Raw genomic sequence first — 19,048 nt, 5'->3', positions numbered from 1 at the left:
TAACTTACTGTCTTCAGATGTGCTCCCATCCTGGACAGACTTGCTGCAGAATCTACATTCCCAAGTTACAGAATTTAGTTGTTTGCCACATAAATTGGCCTTGCAGTGTCACAAAATTCAAGGGCCTCTTCCTATATCTGACTTCACTTTGTTTGATGCTGACACTGAGACACCTGAAGTTGAAGGTGTCCCGTCTCCAGGGCCAGCGTCCCTCAAGTTGATGAGCATATAATCACCAACAAAATAGCATGACAGTCCGTGGTACAAGGATGGAGGGAAGTAGCTCAGTAATAGATTATTATTTTTGAAAACAAAGCAAAATATCAGCCATCTGTTACTGCACTGATCTCTCTTTCTTCCCATCACCCCCACCCACACCCACCGGCCTTTTTCTCCATCCTTCCTTGTTCACTCAGTTACTACCCTACAGTAGCTTCTGCAGCACAGGAAACTACGCATGCCTGTATCCCTCTGTCACATGACAACCTTTTTGACAGAATAAAATGATCCAGAAAATCCTAGAGAAAAACACAGGAGCCAGTGAACAAGAGAGACAAGGTTCCATCACCTGGCTCCATCGCAAGGCAGTCTGCAAGAGTCCGGTCATGTGAACCTGCTCTTGGCCCAGAACAGTCGATAGATCGATCCAGCAAATACAAAACCACAAAGGAGAATCCGCGACTAAACAATAATAATCACTAAAAAATACTTTGATCCGAAGAGGAACGGGAGCCCCTGAGAGGATCCACGGAGGGGAAGTGAAGCCACAGGCTGTGTGTGGAGAGAAGGTCCGACAGGCTGAGGCTTCAATCGGTGTGGGAGCTCAACAGAAAGTTGTGGGGGGAAAAAACTGAACCCACTCGAAGGGGGATGGAAGGGGTGGGGGGGGGAGATCAGCCCCAAACATCAGCACCCACACTCGGCCTGCAGGTAAATAAAGTCAGCAGAGGTCAGGAGCAGCATCCCTGCGCTCACCACGGTGACGGGCGACACCATCCTCCTGCCCGCTCGGGTCCTCTTCCTTCCCCCGGATCCTGATCCGGTTCCGTCCTGCTGCCGATCTCTGCTCCTTGCCCGTCGCCTTCAACCCCTGGAGCCGGTTTGCTTCTGTTTTGTTTCCCCTCTCTCAGACCCAGTGACGTCACTGGCGGGTGGGGGCGGGTACCTGAGGGAGTCACGTGACGGCAGACTGACCGCAAGTCACCCCGGGGAGGAGGGGGCTCAAGGCAAGAGGTCACCGGGATCCCAAACAAGCAATTTTCTGAAAGACCCAGAAGCGACATTATCTATCTCCTCTTTCTACCTCTCCTCCAGATAAGTGTTTTCAGAAGGAATTTCTCATTTGCAAGCTAAATGACTCTGATGGATACAACAACTTGAGAAAGCAATTAGTAATGCATGTGGGACCCTGGGCTTTATAAATACGGGTATAGTGAGAAGGTTGTGATAAACCTGTATAAAACACTGGTTCCGCCTCAACTGGAGTATCACATCCAATTCTGGGCACCACAATTTAGGAAGGATGTTAAGGCATTAGAGAGGGTGCAGAAAAGATTCACAAGAATGGTTCCAGGGAACTTCAATTACATGAATAGGTTGGAGAAGCTGGGGCTGTTCTCCTTGGAGAAGAGAAAACTAGGAGGAGATTTGATAGATGTGTTCAAAATCATGAGGTGTCTGGATAGAGTAGATGGGGAGAAACATCCCTGTGGCCAGAGGATCCAGAACCAGAGGACGCCATGCTATGCCCAGTAAAGACATATCATGTTCCTACTTTTAAGATACAGACTTTATTCAAGGTGGACTCTTTTAAAATTGACTTCCCTTTTCAAAAAAAAAGGTGGACAGTGCTGCAAAAGATGGCTGCCGAATGTCAGACAACCAGGCCTGTGTATTTGAACATTGCCTCACTGTCTCTTAAGGATAACATGATACATTCCTGTCAATTACACCCATCCTGAAACTATCAACAGACATTCCTGAATTGAATAGATTCTTCTGAAACAAAGAAGATGTGAAGTAGCCACTTCATAACTGGATACATACTCATCCAGATTAATGGATGGCCATGGCTTCCACTTTCTGGTCCATTGTGTGGTCACAACAGGGAAGAGGACCTATGTATCTATCTAGCTGTCCCTCTTCATAAAGTATCTTTGGACGCTTTCCCATGTTAAATAAACTATATAAATGCAAAATGTTGCTATTCAGAACATGTATGTCATCACAAATGCTATATCTAAAATGTATTAGACTTCAAGGTTTTATTAGAATCTGGAAGGATGTGAGGGTCCTTGAGAGGGTGCAGAGAAGATTCACCAGAATGGTTCCAGGGATGGACGATTTTAGTTACAATGTTAGATTGGAAAAGCTGGGTTTGTTCTCCTTAGAACAAAGGAGATTGAGGGGAGATTTAATGGAAGTGTACAAGATTATGACAGGCTTAGATCGCTTAGACCAAGGAAAAACTGTTCCTATTAACAAATGGTACAAGGACTAAGGGACACAAATTGAAAGTTTTGGGCAAAAGATGCAGGGGAATATGAGCGGGTGGTAATGACCTGGAACTTGCTGCCCAGAAGAACGGTGGAAGCGGAGACAATCAATGACTTCGAGGAAGTTGGAAAGGCCACCTGAGCGAAATAGACTTGCAGGACTATGGGGATTGAGCCGGGGAGTGGGACTGACTGCATAGCTCTGTGGAGAGCTAGCATGGACTTGATGGGCCGAATGGCCGCCTTCTGTGCCATAAATGACTCTATGATAGACCAATGATAGACAGTTGAGACTTCTTAATCTGTAAGGCTCAGAGTGAGACCAGAGGATGCATTTGCCAACTGGGCCATTGCAAAAGCTTCTGAACAAATTTCAAAATATTTTTCTAATCATAGAGGAACTTCTGTCCTATTTGAGCATAAACTCTTTGTCCTAATCAATCTACAATTTTAGATCTATCTGACTATATCAAAGCTTTTGGCCAACTCCAATTATCAACCCATCTTTGTAGGTAAAACATAGTCTGCAGCACAGAACAAGACATTCAGCCCAACTACTGAACGCCGACACAATGTCCACACAAGATCACCTTTTCTCCTCTTCTACATATTTCTTGTGGAGCACACATATGCCTTTCTATAAAAGGAATGGGAGGCTCCATTCTGTTCCGTACGTATCACACTATTTTGCAGCAATCACCATCTGTAACATGTGGAAATGTTCCTTGATTGTAGAGAGAGCCGAAAAAAGTTCCACAATACTGCAGATGCTAGAAATCTGAGATAAAAAAACAAAAATGTTGGAAATACTCAGTGGGACAGACAAATTGGTGACCCTTGATCAGAACTGATGAAAGGTCATTAACCTAATTGGCCTGGGGCGGGCTGGCCATTTCTTGCCACCAGAGCCCCTCGTAAAATTGCAGCAGGGACGGGAAGGTGATGGGAACGGCACCCCCTACTCCCACTCAATTTTACAGCCCCCCTGCCTCCAGCCCATTCCTGTGGAGGAGGAATAAAGTTCTGGCCTCTGTTTTAAAATAAATCTTCCTCTAAAATATGAATCAGACTGTAAGGGTGACAATAACTGGAGTAGAAAAAAAACTTTCTTTTAGATCACAAGATAAAGGAAGGCCCTTTGGTTGATCTCAGTCACCCTTCAGTCAAGAAAATAAAACCTAAAATTCCCCTTTCCTGATTTCTATCAGACTGCGTGATGTAAAACCAAATACACCATTCATTGTGTCCGATGGCAGTTCACCCCAGTTGTGAAAAGTGAATATTCAATAGCATTTCCTTCAGTAATTCAAGCAGAGAAGTCAGGGGTAGGGGTGTTGTGGGGGAACGTGATGTATGATGCTATGTCAGCTAAAATAAAACACAGCTGTTGAGAAAAGATATTGACTCAGGAAACAAGTTCCTCTTCTGAGGCTGACAATATGCAATATGTGATCAGCCAAGTGTTGGGTGACAGCCACGTGCTAATCAGTGTGGAACCATTCCAATTGAACAGCTGAGACCTTGATTTGGCATGCTAAAATCTTAACTGCAACCAAAATTAAAATTACTTTCATTTGAGACACGGGGAGAAATTGGGCACTTAAGCACTTTGTGGCCTCCTACCTCATGAAAATGACGGTTGCGCTGCACATGCACTTCGATGGGAAGTGTGTGCGAGATGTCATCTTAGAATCATAGAAATTCACAGCATGGAAGGAGGCCATTCGGCCCATTGTGCCCACACTGGCTGACAAGTAGCCATCCAGCCTATTTCCATTTTCCGGCTCTTGGTCTGTAACCTTGTAGGTTACGACACTTCAAATGCATATCCAAATACTTTTTAAATGTTATGAGGGTTTCTGCCTCTACCACCTTTTCAGGCAGTAAGTCCCAGATCCCCACCACCCTTTGGGTGCAAAGATTTTCCCTCAAATCCCCTCTAAACCCCTTTCCCTAAATCTATGCCTCTTTGTTATGGACCCCTCAACTAAGGGGAATAGGGCCTTCCTATCAACTTATCTAGACCCTTCATAATTTTATACATTTCAATTAGATCTCCCTTTAGCTTCCTCGCTTCCAAAGAAAACACCCCTAGTCTATCCAATCTTCCCTCATAACTAAAATTCTCCAGTCCAGGCAATGTCCTCATAAATCTCCTCTCTACCCTGTCTGGTCTAATCAAATCTTTCCGATAGTGCAGTGACCAGAACTGAACGCAGTACTCTACTGTTGTCTAACTAGTGTTTTATACAGTTCCAGCACCAGCTCCCAACTTTTATATTCTATGCCTTGGCAAATAAAGACAAGTATCTTGTATGCCTTCTTGACCAGCTTAACTAACTGTTCAGCCACCTTTAGGGATCTGTGGACATGTTCTCCAAGGTCCCTCTGTTCCTCTACACTTCTCACTATCCTACCATTTATCATGTATTCCCTTGCCTTGTTAGTCTTCCCCAAATGCATTACCTCACAATTCTCCAAATTGAACTCCATTTGCAACTCATCTGCTCACCTGACTAGTCCATTGATAGATTCCTGCAGTCTGCAGCTTTTTGCTTCATTATCAACCACAAGGCCAATTATTGTGTCGTCTGCCATCTTCTTAATCATACCCCTGAAATTCAACTCCAAATTATTGAAATATACCACAAAAAGCAAGGAACCTAGTACTGAGCCCTGCAGAAAGAGCCTTACTGTCACAAAAATACCCATCGACCATTACCCTTTGCTTCCTGCCATTGAGCCAATTTTGGATCCAACTTGCCACTTTGCTTTGGATCCCATACGCTTTTACTTTTGTGACCAGTCTCCCATGTGGGACCTTTCAAAAGCCTTGCTAAAATCCATATAGACTACATCAAATACACTACCCTCATCGATCATCCTTGTTACCTCCTCAAAATATTCAATCATGTTAGTCAGACATGACCTTCCCTTAACAAATCTGTGCTGACTGTCTTTGATTAATCCATGTTTTTCCAAGTGAAGATTTATCCTGTCCCTTGAAATTTTTTCAATAATTTTCCCACCACCAAGGTTAGGCTGACTGGCCTGTAATGACTCAGTCTATCTGTTTCTCCCTTTTAAAACAATGGTACAATGTTAGCTGTCCTCCAGTCCTCTGGCACCACACCTGTAGCCAGAGAGGATTGAAAAATGATGGTCACAGCCTCTGCTATTCTCTTGCTTCCCTTAACATTTCAGGACACATTTCATCTGGGCCTGGGGGTTTATCCACTTTCAAAGATGTTAAACCCCTTAATACTTCCTCCCTATGTTAATTTCATCTAATATTTCACACTCCTCCTTCATGAATGCAATGTCTGTATCGTCCCTCTCTTTTGTGAAAACAGACGCCAAGTATTCATTAAGAGCAATACCAATGTCCTGCACCTCCACACACAGGTTATCCATAAGGTCCCTAATAGGCCCTATCCTTTTTTTAGTTATCCTCTTGCTCTTTATGTATTTATAAAAAATCTTTGGGTTTTCCTTGGTTTTACTTACCAATATTTTTTCATGTGCTCTCTTTGCTTTCCTAATTTCCTTTTTAATTTCATCCCTATGCTTTTTATTCTCCTCTAGGTTTCCTGCAGTATTGAGCCCTTGGCATCTGTCAAGCATCTGCTTCCCCTTTTTTCTTGGTCCTCTCCTTTAAACCCTTGACATCCAGGTGGCTTTGGATTTGTTAGCCCCACCCTTTTTCTTTAAGGGAACATACTTGCTCTGAACCCTCAGTATCTCTTCCTTGAATGCTTCCCACTGATCTGGCACTAATTTACCTTCAAGTAGCTGTTCCAATCGTCTTTAGATAAATCTCATCTCAGCTTAGTAAAATTAGCTTTTCCCCAATTTAGAACTTTTATTCCTAGTCTATCTTTGTCCTTTTTCATAACTACCCTAAATCTAACTGAATTTTGATCACTTCTGTCAAAATGCTCCCCTTTTACCTGCCCAGCTTCATCTCTAAAACTAAGTCCAGAATTGTCCCCTCTCTTGTTGGGCTTGCTACGTACTGGCTAAAAATGTTTGCCAGAATGCATTTTAAGAATTCTGCTCCCTCTGTGCCTTTCACACTAATTCTATCCCAGTTTGTCCCACACTATTACTATCCTATTGTTTTTGCACTTCTCAGAGATTTGCCTACATATTTACTGTTCTATCTCCCTCTGACTATTTGGGGGTCTATAATACACTCCAAATAGTATGATTGCCCTTTGATTGTTCTTCACTTCAACCCATATGGCCCCATTTGATGATCCTTCTACCATATCATCCCTCCTCACAGTTACAATTGTTTCTTTATTCAATATTGTGACTTCCCTCCTTTTTTCAATCCCCCTCTCTATCTCATCTGAAAGCCCAGTAACCAGGAATGTAGAGCTGCCATTCTTGCTCTTCTTTCAGCCATGTCTCAGTAATAGCTATAATATCACACTCCCATGTGTCAAGCTGTGCTCTCAGTTCATCTGCCTTATTGGTAAAGGGGTTTGCGCATGCACACCTAATGACCACTGGCAGTCTGCAGAGCAGGCACATTATGACGTCAATCAGTGTGCAATGTTGATTTGATGCCAGCACTGCCATTTTAAACACCACACTACAGCCTACATCCTGTCTTATCTTCAAACAGCAAAACACAACATTACATGACATGAAGGAATCCCACCAGCACTACGTAAAGGGATCATGAACTACTCACAAGTTATTAGTTGGATTATTTCTTCTGGCTGCTTTTGGTTTATTCTTTCATAGAATATATGCATTGCTGGCAAGCTTAGTATTTGTTGCTCATCCCTAATTGCCCTTGAGAAGGTGGTGGTGAGCCGCCTTTTTGAACTACTGCAGTATGTGGTGTAGGTACACCTATAGTGCTGTTAGGAAGGGAGTTCCAGGTTTTGCACACAGTGACAGTGAAGGAACAACAATATAGTTCCAATATAGCATGTGACTTGGAGGGGAACTTGGAGGTGGTGGTGTTCCCGTGGGTCTGCTGCCCTTATGGTAGAGGTCACAGGTTTGGAAGGTGCTGTTATATGAGGTTTGGCGAGTTGCTGCACTGCATCTTGTAGATGGTACACACTGTTGCCACTGCGCGCCAGTGGTGGAGGGAGTGAATATTTAAGGTGTTGGATGGGGTTTTGATCAAGTGGGCTGCGTGGTCCTCAATGATGTCAAGCTTCTTGAGTGTTTTTGGAGCTGCACTCATCCAGGCAAGTGGAGAGTATTCTATTATGCTCTTGACTTGTGCTTTACAAATTGTGGACAGGCTTTGGGAGTCAGGTGATGAGTTATTTGCCACGGAATTCCCAGCTTCTGACCTGCTCTTGCAGCCACAGTATTTAAGTGGCTGGTCCAGTTAAGTTTCTGGTCAATGGTAACCCCCAGATAGGTAGGAAAGTATGTTGTGAAGAGGACATAAGGAGGTTACAGACGAATATAGATAAGTTGAGTGAGTGGGCAGAAATCTGGCAGATGGAGTATAGTGTGGGAAAATGTGAAATTGTTCCCTTTGGCAAGAAGATTAAAAAAGCAGAGTATTACTTAAACGGAGAACAACTGCAGAATTCCAAGGTGCACGGGGATCTAGGTGTTCTGGTGCATGAGTCACAAAAAGTTACTATGCAGCTAAAGCAAATAAAAAGAAGGCTAATGGAATGCTATCCTTTATTACGAGAGGAGTTGAAAATAAAAGTAATAATGTTATGCTTCAATTATACCGGGCATTGGTGAGACCACATCTCAAATGCTTTGGTCTCCTTATTTGAGGACGGATGTAAATGTGTTGGAGGCAGTTCAGAGGAGGTTTACTGGACCGATACCTGGTATGAGCGGGTTGTCTTATGAGGAAAGGTTGGACAAACTGGGCTTGTTATCACTGGAAGTTAGAAGAGTGAGGGGGGGACGATTAAAGTTTATAAGATCCTGAACGGTCTTGACAAGGTGGATGTGGAAAGGATGTTTCTTCTTGTGGGTGAGTCGAGAACTAGGGGGCACTGGTTTAAAATTAGGGGTCGCCCTTTTAGGAGAGAGATGAGGAGAAATATTTTCTCTCACAGGGTTGTGTGACTTTGGAATTCTCTGCCTCAGAAGGTGGTGGAGGCGGGGTATTTTTAAGGCGGAGGTAGATAGATTCTTGTTAGGCAAGGAAATCAAAGGTTGTCAGGGGTAGATGGGAGTGTGGAATTTGAGACACAATCAGATTAGCCATGATCTTATTGAATGGCGGAGCAGGCTCATGGGGCCGAATGGCCTACTTCTGCTCCTAATTCGTATGTTGGTGGTGGGGGATTCAGCCTTGGTAATGCCATCGAACGTCAAGGGGAGGTGGTTAGATTCTCTCTTTTTGGAGATGGTCATTGCTTGGCACATGTTTTTTTTATTCTTTCATGGGATGTGGACATCGCTGGCTAGCCCATTCCTAATTGACCATGAGAAGGTGGTGGTGAGCTGCCTTCTTGAACTGCTGCAGTCCTTGGGGTATAGGTACGCCCACAGTGCTGTTAGGAAGGGAGTTCCAGGATTTTGATCCAGTGACAGTGAAGGAATGGTGATATAGTTCCAAATCAGGATGGTGTGTGGCTTGGAGGAGAACTTGCAGGTGTTGTTCCCTTGCATCTGCTGTCCGTGTCCTTCTAGGTGGTAGAGGTCATGGGTTTGGAAGGTGCTGTCGAAGGAGTCTTGGTGAGTTGCTGCAGTGCATCTTGTAGATGGTACGCACTGCTGCCACTGTGCATTAGTGGTGGAGGGAGTAAAGGTTAAAGATGGTGGATGGGGTGACAATCAAGTGGGTTGCTTTGTCCTGGATGATGTCGGGTTGCTTGAGTGTTGTTGGAGCTGCACCCATCCAGGCAAGTGGAGAGTATTCCATTACACTCCTGACTTGTGCCTTGTAGATGGTGGGCAGGCTTTGGGAAGTTAGGAGGTGAGTTACTCACCGCAAATTTCCCAGCCTCTGATCTGCTTTTGTAGCCACAGTATTTATGTGGCTGGTCCAGTTCAGTTTCTAGTCAATGGTAACCCCAGGATGTTAATAGTGGGCGTTTCAGCAATGGTAATACCCCACAAATGGCATGAATGTTACTTTCCACTTATCAGTCCATGCCAGGATGTTCTCCAGGTCTTGCTGCATGTAGGCACAGACTACTTCAATATCGAAGGAGTCTCAAATGGTACTGAGTGCTGTGCAATCATCAGCGAACATCCCTACTTCTAACCTTATGATGGAGGGAAGGTCATTAATGAAGCAGCTGAAGATGGCTGGGCTAGGACACTGCCCTGAGGAACTCCTGTAGTACTCTTCTGGGGCTGAGATGAGTGGCCTCCAACAACCACAATCATCTTTCTTAGTGCTAGGTATGACTCCAACCACTGGAGGTTGTCACCCTGATTCCCATTGACTTCAATTTTGCTCGGGTCCTCGATGCCACACTCTGTCGAATTCTGACTTGATGTCAAGGACAATCATCAGTCATCTCTGCAATTCAGCTCTTTTGTCCATGTTTGGACTAAGGTTGTAATGATGTCTGGAGCTGACTGCCCCTGGCGAAATCCAAACTGAGCATCAGTGAGCAGGTTATTGCTGTGTAGGTGCTGCTTGATAGGACGATCAATGATACCTTCCATCACCTTGCTGATGATTGAGAGTAGACTGATGAGGCAGTAAGTGGTTGGATTGGTCCTTCTTTTTTATGGACAGGACATGCCTATGCAATTATCCACGTGGCCGGGTCGATACCAATGTTGTAGCTGTACTGAACAGCTTGGCTAGGAGTGGGGCTAGTTCTGAAGCACAAGTCTTCAGTACCATTACCGGGATGTCGTCAGGGCCCATAGCCTTTGCAGTATCCAGTACATTTAGCCATTTTTTGATATCCAGTGGAGTGAATCGAATTGGCTGAAGACTGGCATCTGTGATGCTGGGGACCTCAGGAGGAGACCGAGATGGATCATCCACTCAGCACTTCTGGCTGAAGATGGTTGCGAAATTTTCAGCCTTGTCTTTTGCATTGATGTGCTCGGCTCCCCCATCATTGAGGATGGGGATGTTTGTGGAGCCTCCCCCTCTGGTTAGTTGTTTAAATATCCACCACCATTCACGACTGGATGTGGCAGGACTTCAGAGCTTTGATCAGGTCCCTTGGTTGTGGGATCACTTAGCTCTGCCTGTTGCATGCTGCTTTCACTGTTTAGCATGCATGTACATAAGAACATAAGAAATAGGAGCATGGGTAGGCCATTCAGCCCTTCGAACTTGCTTCACCATTTAATAAGATCACGGCTGATCTGATTAAGGCTCTAATGCGCTTTCCTGCCTGCCCCCAGTAACCCTTGTAGATCAAAAATCTGTCTAACTCAGCCTTGAATATATTCAATGACCCAGCCTCCACTGTTCTCTGGGGAAGAGAATTCCAAAGATTAATGACCCTCTGAGAGGAGAAATTTCTCTCATCTCAGTCGTAAATGGGCGACCCCTTATTTTGAAACTGTGCCCCCTAGTTCTAGATTCCCCATGAGGGGAAACATCCTCTCCGCATCTACCCTATCAAGCCCCCTCAGAATCTTATAAATTTCAATAAGATCACCTCTTCTAAACTCCAACGGGTATAGGCCCAACCTGGGCAACCTTTCCTCATAAGACAACCCCTTCATCCCAGGAATCAGCCTAGTGAACCTTCTCTGAACTGCTTCCAATGCAAGTATATCCCTCCTTTGTAGTATAAGGGCCTGAAAGGGTTAATGTTTGAGACAGTGATAGTAAACCCCTGCCACTGTAGTGATGATGATGTAATAGCCACACAGGTATGAAGCTGAGAAGAAGCTAGAAGCAGCACGAGGTATGCTGGATAGACAGGCTTGTGGAGAGTGTAAATAGTTATATGTATATAATAAATGAGTTATCCTTTAGCCCTACAACAAACCCAAGACTTCTTTAAACATCACTCAAACTATGCTACATTGCACAATAGGGCGGCAGCGGCAAACAATGAAAAATGTTAAAGAAAAATATTTGCCGGTACAGTACAGCCAGAAAACTGAAGAAAACCGCTCACATGCAGAAGTGAAGTGATCTGGAACTGCTCCATAGCTGAAGGACGACAGGGACAGTCAATTAGTCAATGCACAGACATACAGGCTGCACCACAGAAACATGGCCTGTGAAAAGAATCCAGCAATCGGACAAGTCACAGAGCCGTCAGTCGGGGATTGGGTAAGAAACCCTTTGAAAAGGGTGCAGTAATTTTCTAACAGTGTACTGTGCCCATGGGAAAAAAAATCCTTTACTCGGGCTGTCCACGAGGGTGAAGAGCGGGAAATCCCCGAAAAGCGCAGGAACTCCCAAAAAGAGCAGGAAATCCCCGAAAAGCACAGGAACTCGCGAAAAGAGCGGGGACACTTTCATTAAAGCAAGCAAGCCTAAAAGAAAAAAACATTCTTAAAGAAAGGGGAGCACCCTAAAAAAGTCGAGCAAAGAATGGATTCAAAACATATGATGCCAGAAAGCTTCCAGAATTGGGAAAGACCCAGATACAAGATTGGTCAATATGGAGAAAAAGATTTCTAAGATTTAGAATACAGCTACACACTAAATCAGAAGCTGAGCAAGTTAACACTGTTTTATACTCCATGGGTGCCATTGCTGATGACATGATCATGAGGCAAGCCATAAATGAAGCTTCAAATAAATTTGAAGACTTGGTACAAGCATTCAACAAATATTTTAATTTGAGAAGTAATATGATCCTGGAAAGAGCAAAACTTAATAAGACAGTCCAGAAGCTAGGCGAATCCGTGGATGCTTTCATTAATGATTTATACAGATTGGCGGAAGGCTGCGAGTACGGAGAACTGAAGTCTGAGTTGATCAGGGACCGAATAGTAGTGATATTGGCTGATGAGTCCTTGTCAGACCTCTTGCAATCCAAAAATGACCTCATACTCAAGAAAGGAATTCAGATGCTGCAAGAGGCAGAAGTCCGAAAACAAAGCAGAGTCATTCTGCACCTAAAGAAAAGCCTTGGATCAGAAAACTTCCGATGATGGTTTAGTTCCTGAAGCCCAGAATGGAAAAACTATCTCTGGATAAGAAGGTACACACAGGTGAGAGGGTGAAAGACACTGTGAAATTGTGCCAGTCCTGTGGAGACAGAAAGACCCACAGATGTGATCAGTGTCCTGCTAAATAAAGCAGAATGCTTTAATTACCAAAAGACAGGTATTACGACCAGGTGAGAAAGGTGTCTAGGGGTCCCTCTCAGCCTTCACCTGGTCTTATCGTAACAGGGTTTAATTTTAAACACGCCGTGTTTTTAGTTACCCCTTCGTAAATCCTTGTTCACTGATTTCAAATTATAAGGTAAAGAAACCAGCACAAACAGGCTGTCTTAGGTTTAAAGAAGAAAAGTTGAAATTTATTAAAGTTGAACCTAAACTCTAATTTGGTTGATGTCCCCTATGGATACACGGCGTGCCCCTGCTAGCATGCATACACGATACGCACATGCAAATAGAGACAGAAAAGAGCAGAAGAAAAATAAAGTGAAAAAGTTTGAGGCAATATCTGAAGAGTTTTTCTTATGGTTCTTCGAGCTCACTGTTGAGTCCTTGATTGTAGGTAGATCTTGCTTTTCGTCGGGGCCCAGTATTCTTGTTAAACCTTGTTCACTGTAGGAGACTTTTCTCTCTGGGAGTTCATGTGTCTTTCGTGGATTCAGAGGCTTGTGAGAAAGAGGTGGGACCAGACAGGAGAGAGATCTTCTCAGTCCAGGAGCCAACAATATCTGAAAAGTTTTTGATACTTCTGGTTTGGTTCTTCAAGCTCACCGTAGAGTCCTTGATTGTAGGTAGATCTTGCTTTTCGTTGGGGCTCAGTATTCTTCTTAAACCTTGTTTGCTTTAGGAGATTTTTCTCTCTTGGTGTTCATGTGTCTTCAGTGGATTCAGAGGCTTGTGAGAAAGAGAGGGGAGCAGACAGGAGAGCGATCTTCTCAGTCCAGGACCGAAGAGTTTTTCTGAGTTCAAACTGTACAATTCAGAAAAACCCAGGTTGCCAAGCAGGTTAGTCATGTCACTAACTGGTCTGACCATGTCTTGGAATGTATCACTTTAGCAGTCTCTGGAATGCTTCTTTCACACAATACCTGGTGATCAAGGTCCATTGTGGGTTGAATGTGTCAGGGAATGGTCCTTTGTCCTTCTAATCACCATCTGTTAATATGCAAATGTCTTTTCCAGCCACAGTTAATCTGTTTAACAAGTCCTTTCTTCACTTCAGTAACAGTTTAAAATCACTGTTCATGAAAAAATGAATGTGCCTCATTCTTGGCAGGTGGGGGCCTAGCATGACACCCCCACACCCAGCGGAATGAAATGCGATTTGAGAAAAGGTGCATTTCATTAAAAGGGTCGAGAGAAAATATAAGATACAGAAAAAAACACGCATTTCTCTCATTCATCCACAAATCCTAAAACATATTAAAATCGCCTCTTTTTTGGCATACTTATAAACATGTCATTTTTTGGGAGGGAAGTTTCTCTTCCATTTTCCCATTTCCATGGCTGCCTAGAGTCTTTGTTCCTGCTGAGGTATTTTTTTTTCAGGAGAGTGAGTAGTGGGCATGTCTATCCTGAACTCTCTTTCAGTGCTTTGCTGAGTCATGCAAAGGCTTTTGACTTTGGCGGATAGGTGGTTCGCTTTTGCTCTGTGTGGGGGAGGATTCTTTGCTCATCTCCTCTTTGTCCCAGAGGATACTCCTGCCTGCAGGTATTTGTGCAGACTCCACTGCACTCCCCTGTGGCACTTCGACTAGGTGAGGCATCGCCCTCACAGTTTCTGTGCCCCCTAGAGGTCTTCTTTGTCTCTGCAGGTTCCTGTACATGTTAGCAACTCTGGTGGGGTGCTTCTGGTGTCTGCATTTAGGTAGGAGGATGTGGGGGTCTAACCTTTCACATTTTCGGGGTTGGCGGACAGTAGGGGTTTTCAACCAGGATTCCTCCCGGACTTCCTTTCACCTGCCCTCTTGGTCACTTTTTCCCCTTCTCTCTAAACTTTTGCGAACTTTGTGTCTGCCTGTCCCATTTTGTTCTCAGCGGGGGTCCCTTACAGTTCACCAGCCCTCTGCTGGAGGGTCCTCCTAACACCGTTACAGGACTTAGGGGTGCAGGTTTCACTGTAGATTGGGGTTTCCCCTCAACCTGGCACATGTGGCAACTCCTGCAGTACTCCACCACATCCTTTTGGAGTTTTGGCCAGTCTGTTGTTTTATGCGGGCTTTGGTCTTTCGTATACTGGCATGTACAGCCACTGTAGTCTCATGGGCCCTTCTTAATCTTTCTCCCTGGTACCTCTGTGGCACCACTGACTGGTGAACTACCGTCCACTCCTTGCTCTCAGGTCTGTGAGGAGAACTCCATTTCCTCATCAGTACCTCATTCTTTAAATAGTAGCAATCAGGGACTCTCTCTGCTTCACTTTCAGACTGGGCAGCCTGTGCTAACTCTCGCAATATTGGGTCGGCTCACTGAGCCTCAGCTAGGGAAAATCCATTTAATTAATTCCCTGGGTCTCCGAACATTCCAAAGAAAGTCTCGGACAGACAGACCTGGTCCTCTGTCTGCAGTGCTAATTCAGTCTCCTCTGTGGGGCTGGTTTGAGCATGGCCTGATCCACTACACATTCTGGGAAACTGCAGGGGACTATCTCCTGCCACTGCCCTGTCTCTCTGACCTCCTGCGCTCTTACTTTCACTACTGGGGGGGGTGCTACCTCCTTCACCCCCACCAGATCATTACCTAGGAGCAGGTCAACCCCGTCCACAGGCAAACTAGGGATAATCTCTATGGACACCGGTCCCAAAACTTGGTCGCACTCCAGGTGCATCCGGTGTACTGTTAAAGACATACACTAGCCCTCCAATACCATTCACCACCATTCTGGTGTTCACTGCACTATTTCACTATCTGGGGGAAAAGGTCAGGTCTTTTCCCAGTAAAAAGGATCTAGTGGCCCCTGTGTCCCTGAGAATTACTATGGGCTTGCTTGCCCCACTCGAGGGGTGTGGGGTTACTTTCCCTTCAGACACTAAACCCTGATAACCTTCAGGAATCCTATTAAATTTTCCTGCACTTGCAGCCATAAGCTTCTTGGGTGTTACTCTTACTGCAGTTAAAGCCACAGCTTGCTCTGCTGTGCTTTCCATCAGGGTCCCGTCTTCACTGAGTGGATGTGCCCTGATTAACCCTACTGGCTTTCCCTTTAGTTTCCAGCAGTCAGCTTTTAAATGACCTGCTTTATTACAATGGAAGCACACAGGTCTCCGGGTCTCACTCTTGCTCACAGCATCTTCCTTTTGGTTGGAGGAGGGTCCCCTGTGTCTCCTGCTTTCCTTTCTCTTCCTGGACTGCTTGGGCTCCTGTCACCTTCCCACCCTTTGTCTTTTTTGGATTTGTGTGGGTGATTAGGAAAGGTTCTGCCCTGGGAAACAGACTTATAAATTAAAGCAAACCCATCGACCAAAACGGCCGCTTGCCGGGCCCCTCTGAACCCGCTGCTCCTCTACATGTGTCTTTATAGAGAATGGGAGGACGTTTTTAAATTCCTCTAACAGAATTACGTCCCTGAGATTCTGATAACTGAGCTGTACTTTAAGAGCCCTCAGCCACTGGTCAAAAGCCAGCTGCTTACTTCTTTCAAACTCCAGATAAGCTTGATTAGCTTGCTTCTTGAGGGTTCTAAACTTTTGGCGATAGGCTTTGGGTACTAATTCATTTGCCCCGAGGAGGGCATTTTTGGTCAGTTCATAATTTGATGAACTCTCATCTGGCAACGGGGGAATAAACCTCATAGGCTTTTTCAGTTAGCTTCCTTTGTAGTAAAAGAGGCCAGGTCTCAGCTGGCCATTTTAGCTGCTTTGCTAGTTTCTCAAAGGCCACAAAAATCCTTCTACATCTTCCTCATTAAATTTTGGAATTGGTTGAGCTAGTTTTAACAATTTTGTACCCAGCCCTGAATGATGCTTCTCCATATTGGCCATGCTTTCACTGGGGTTACTCTGTCACCCCCCAGTTAACTCTCTTTCTTCGCATTCCTTCCGGAATATTCTTTCTCTCTCTCTCTCTTATTCCTTCTCCTGTCTTTCTCTCTCTCTCTCCTCTTTTTCTTTCTCTTCACATCCCTTCTGGAAGGCTCTCTCTTTCACCCTCTCCTGTCTCTCTCTTTCTCTTTCCCTGTCCTCTAATTCAAGTTTCCTTTGTTCCAATTGTATCTTTGCTAGCAGTACCCTGTCTGGGTCTGCTTCTAACCCTGTTTCTGCTTCTTCATATTCAAGGGAAAAATGGTTGGCCACTAGCCTTAGGAGTTCAGACTTCCTAGCCTTGCCACGTACAGTGATCCCACACTGCTCAGCTATTTTTCTCAGCTCCTCCAGAGACAGTGCTTTTAACTTATCCCAAGTTACTTCACCCTGGCTTCGGAAGCTACTAGCTTCGGTTGCAGACATATTAGTAATCAATCACACACAATCACAAGAAAACCTGTACTGGAATCTTGCTCTTTTTTTTGATTAGTAACAATTTGGCTTCCCACTTCCAATTTCTCTCATTTGTCTGTGGATCAATTCCGGACGCTAGCATGCAAATTTCTGTTATGACCAAGTGAGCAATGTGTCTAGAGGTTCCCTCTCAGCCTTCACCTGGTCTTACCGTAACAAGGTTTAATATTAAACACACTGTTTTTAGCTCCCCCTTGGTGAATCCTTGTTCACTGCTTTCCAATTAACAGGCAAAGAAACCAGCACAAACAGGCTTTCTCAGGTTTAAAGAAGAAAAGTTGAAATTTATTAAAGTTGAACTTAAACTCTAATTCGGTTAACGCCTACGGATACATGACGCGCCCATGCTAGCATGCATACACGATACACACATGCAAATAGAGACAGAAAAGAGCAGAAGAAAAATAAAGTGGAAAAGTCTGAGGCAATATCTGAAGAGTTTTTCTTATGGTTCTTCGAGCTCACTGTTGAGTCCTTGATTGTAGGTAGATCTTGCTTTTCGTCGGGGCCCAGTATTCTTGTTAAACCTTGTTCACTGTAGGAGACTTTTCTCTCTGGGAGTTCATGTGTCTTTCGTGGATTCAGAGGCTTGTGAGAAAGAGGTGGGACCAGACAGGAGAGAGATCTTCTCAGTCCAGGAGCCAACAGTTTGTCTGAGTTTAAACTGTTTGTACAATTCAGAAAAACCCAGGTTGCCAAGCAGGTTAGTCATGTCACTAACTGGTCTGACCTCGTCTTGGATTGTATCACCTTAGCAGTCTCTGGAATGCACCTCTTACACACAATACCTGGTGATCAAGGTCCATTGTGGGTTGAATGTGTCAGGGAATGGTCTTTTGTCCTTCCAATCACTGTCTGTTAATATGCAAATGTCTTTTCCAGCCACGGCTGATCTGTTTGTTAAGTCCTTTCTTCACTCCAGTAACAGTTTAAAATCAATGTTCATCACAAAATTAATGTGCCTCATTCTTGGCAGGCGGGGGCCTAGCATGACACCGTCAAGTGACACTTACTCACCAATAATCTGCTCACCGATGCTCAGTTTGGATTTTTCCAGCACCACTCATCTCCAAAACTCATTATGGCCTTGGTTCAAACATTCGCATAAGAGCTGAATTTCAGAGATGAAGTGAGAGTGACTGCCCTCGACATTAGGGTGACATTTGACCAAGTGTGGCAGTAAGGAACCCTAGTAAATCTATCATCAATGGGAATCAGGAGGAAAACTCTCCAGTGTCTAGAGTCATAACTAGTACAATGGAAGATGGTTGTGGTTGTTGAATGCCAATTATTTCAACTTCAGGCATCACTGCAGGAGTTCCTCAGGGCAGCATCCGAGGCCCAACTATTTTCAGCTGCTTTATTAATGACCTTCATTCTGCAATAAGATCAGAAGTATGGCTGTTTGCTGATGGTTGCAGAGTTCAACACCATTCACAACTCTTCAGATAATGAAGGAGTTCATGCCAACTTGCAACAAAACCTGTACAAAATGCAACCGAGGTGGGAGGAGTGCACTGTCTTTTCTAATTGCACTTCTCCAAAGGCCACAAGATATATTTAAATGTTTACCCAGTTAGTGATACAGTCAATCATAGATAGACTCAACTCTTTATCCCAAAATAAAATACACCAACCAGGTTTCTTTAATAAACAACAAAATCATCAGTTTATTATAAAACTAGACTTAATCAGTAGCGAAGCAAAGTATTAACACATAGATTGAAATATGAGAGTTCCCGTTTTACCTTAGCACCCCCACCATCCCCACACATACACAGACACACCAGTTAACTGGAAAAATAGAGATTTTTTCTTTAGAGCTCTGTTACAAAAAAAAAGAATAAATTGGCCAAATACATGCTAATTCTTGCAGAAAAAAAGAGAAGATATGGAAAGATGTTAGTTGTCCCGTTTTTGGTTTGGCATTCCGAATACGCGTAGACGGCTGTCACTGGGATCCTTCTAGAACAGTTCTTGTCAGGCAGGCTTTCCCAGGAGAAA

At 44.3% G+C, this 19,048-nt stretch overlaps 1 protein-coding gene across 3 annotated transcripts in view; it reads right to left on the bottom strand.

Annotated features, from left to right (window-relative positions):
• tmem86a (transmembrane protein 86A) overlaps positions 1-1,126 on the bottom strand; it is a 32,335-nt gene extending 31,209 nt beyond the window's left edge. Inside the window, exon 1 of one of the 3 annotated variants that reach the window (XM_068046181.1) lies at positions 569-1,126. In XM_068046181.1, coding sequence (XP_067902282.1) covers positions 569-607 — 39 coding nt within the window. In that variant the 5' untranslated portion in view covers positions 608-1,126. Of the gene's footprint in view, positions 1-8; positions 541-568 lie in introns of those variants that run through there. The other 2 variants (XM_068046182.1, XM_068046183.1) reach the window with 2 other exon arrangements.
• Between the last annotated feature and the right edge of the window lie 17,922 nt (positions 1,127-19,048).

This window comes from Heterodontus francisci, chromosome 14 (assembly GCF_036365525.1).
Source record: "Heterodontus francisci isolate sHetFra1 chromosome 14, sHetFra1.hap1, whole genome shotgun sequence".
NCBI lineage: Eukaryota > Metazoa > Chordata > Chondrichthyes > Heterodontiformes > Heterodontidae > Heterodontus > Heterodontus francisci.
This window is presented reverse-complemented; position numbering and strand designations above follow the sequence as displayed.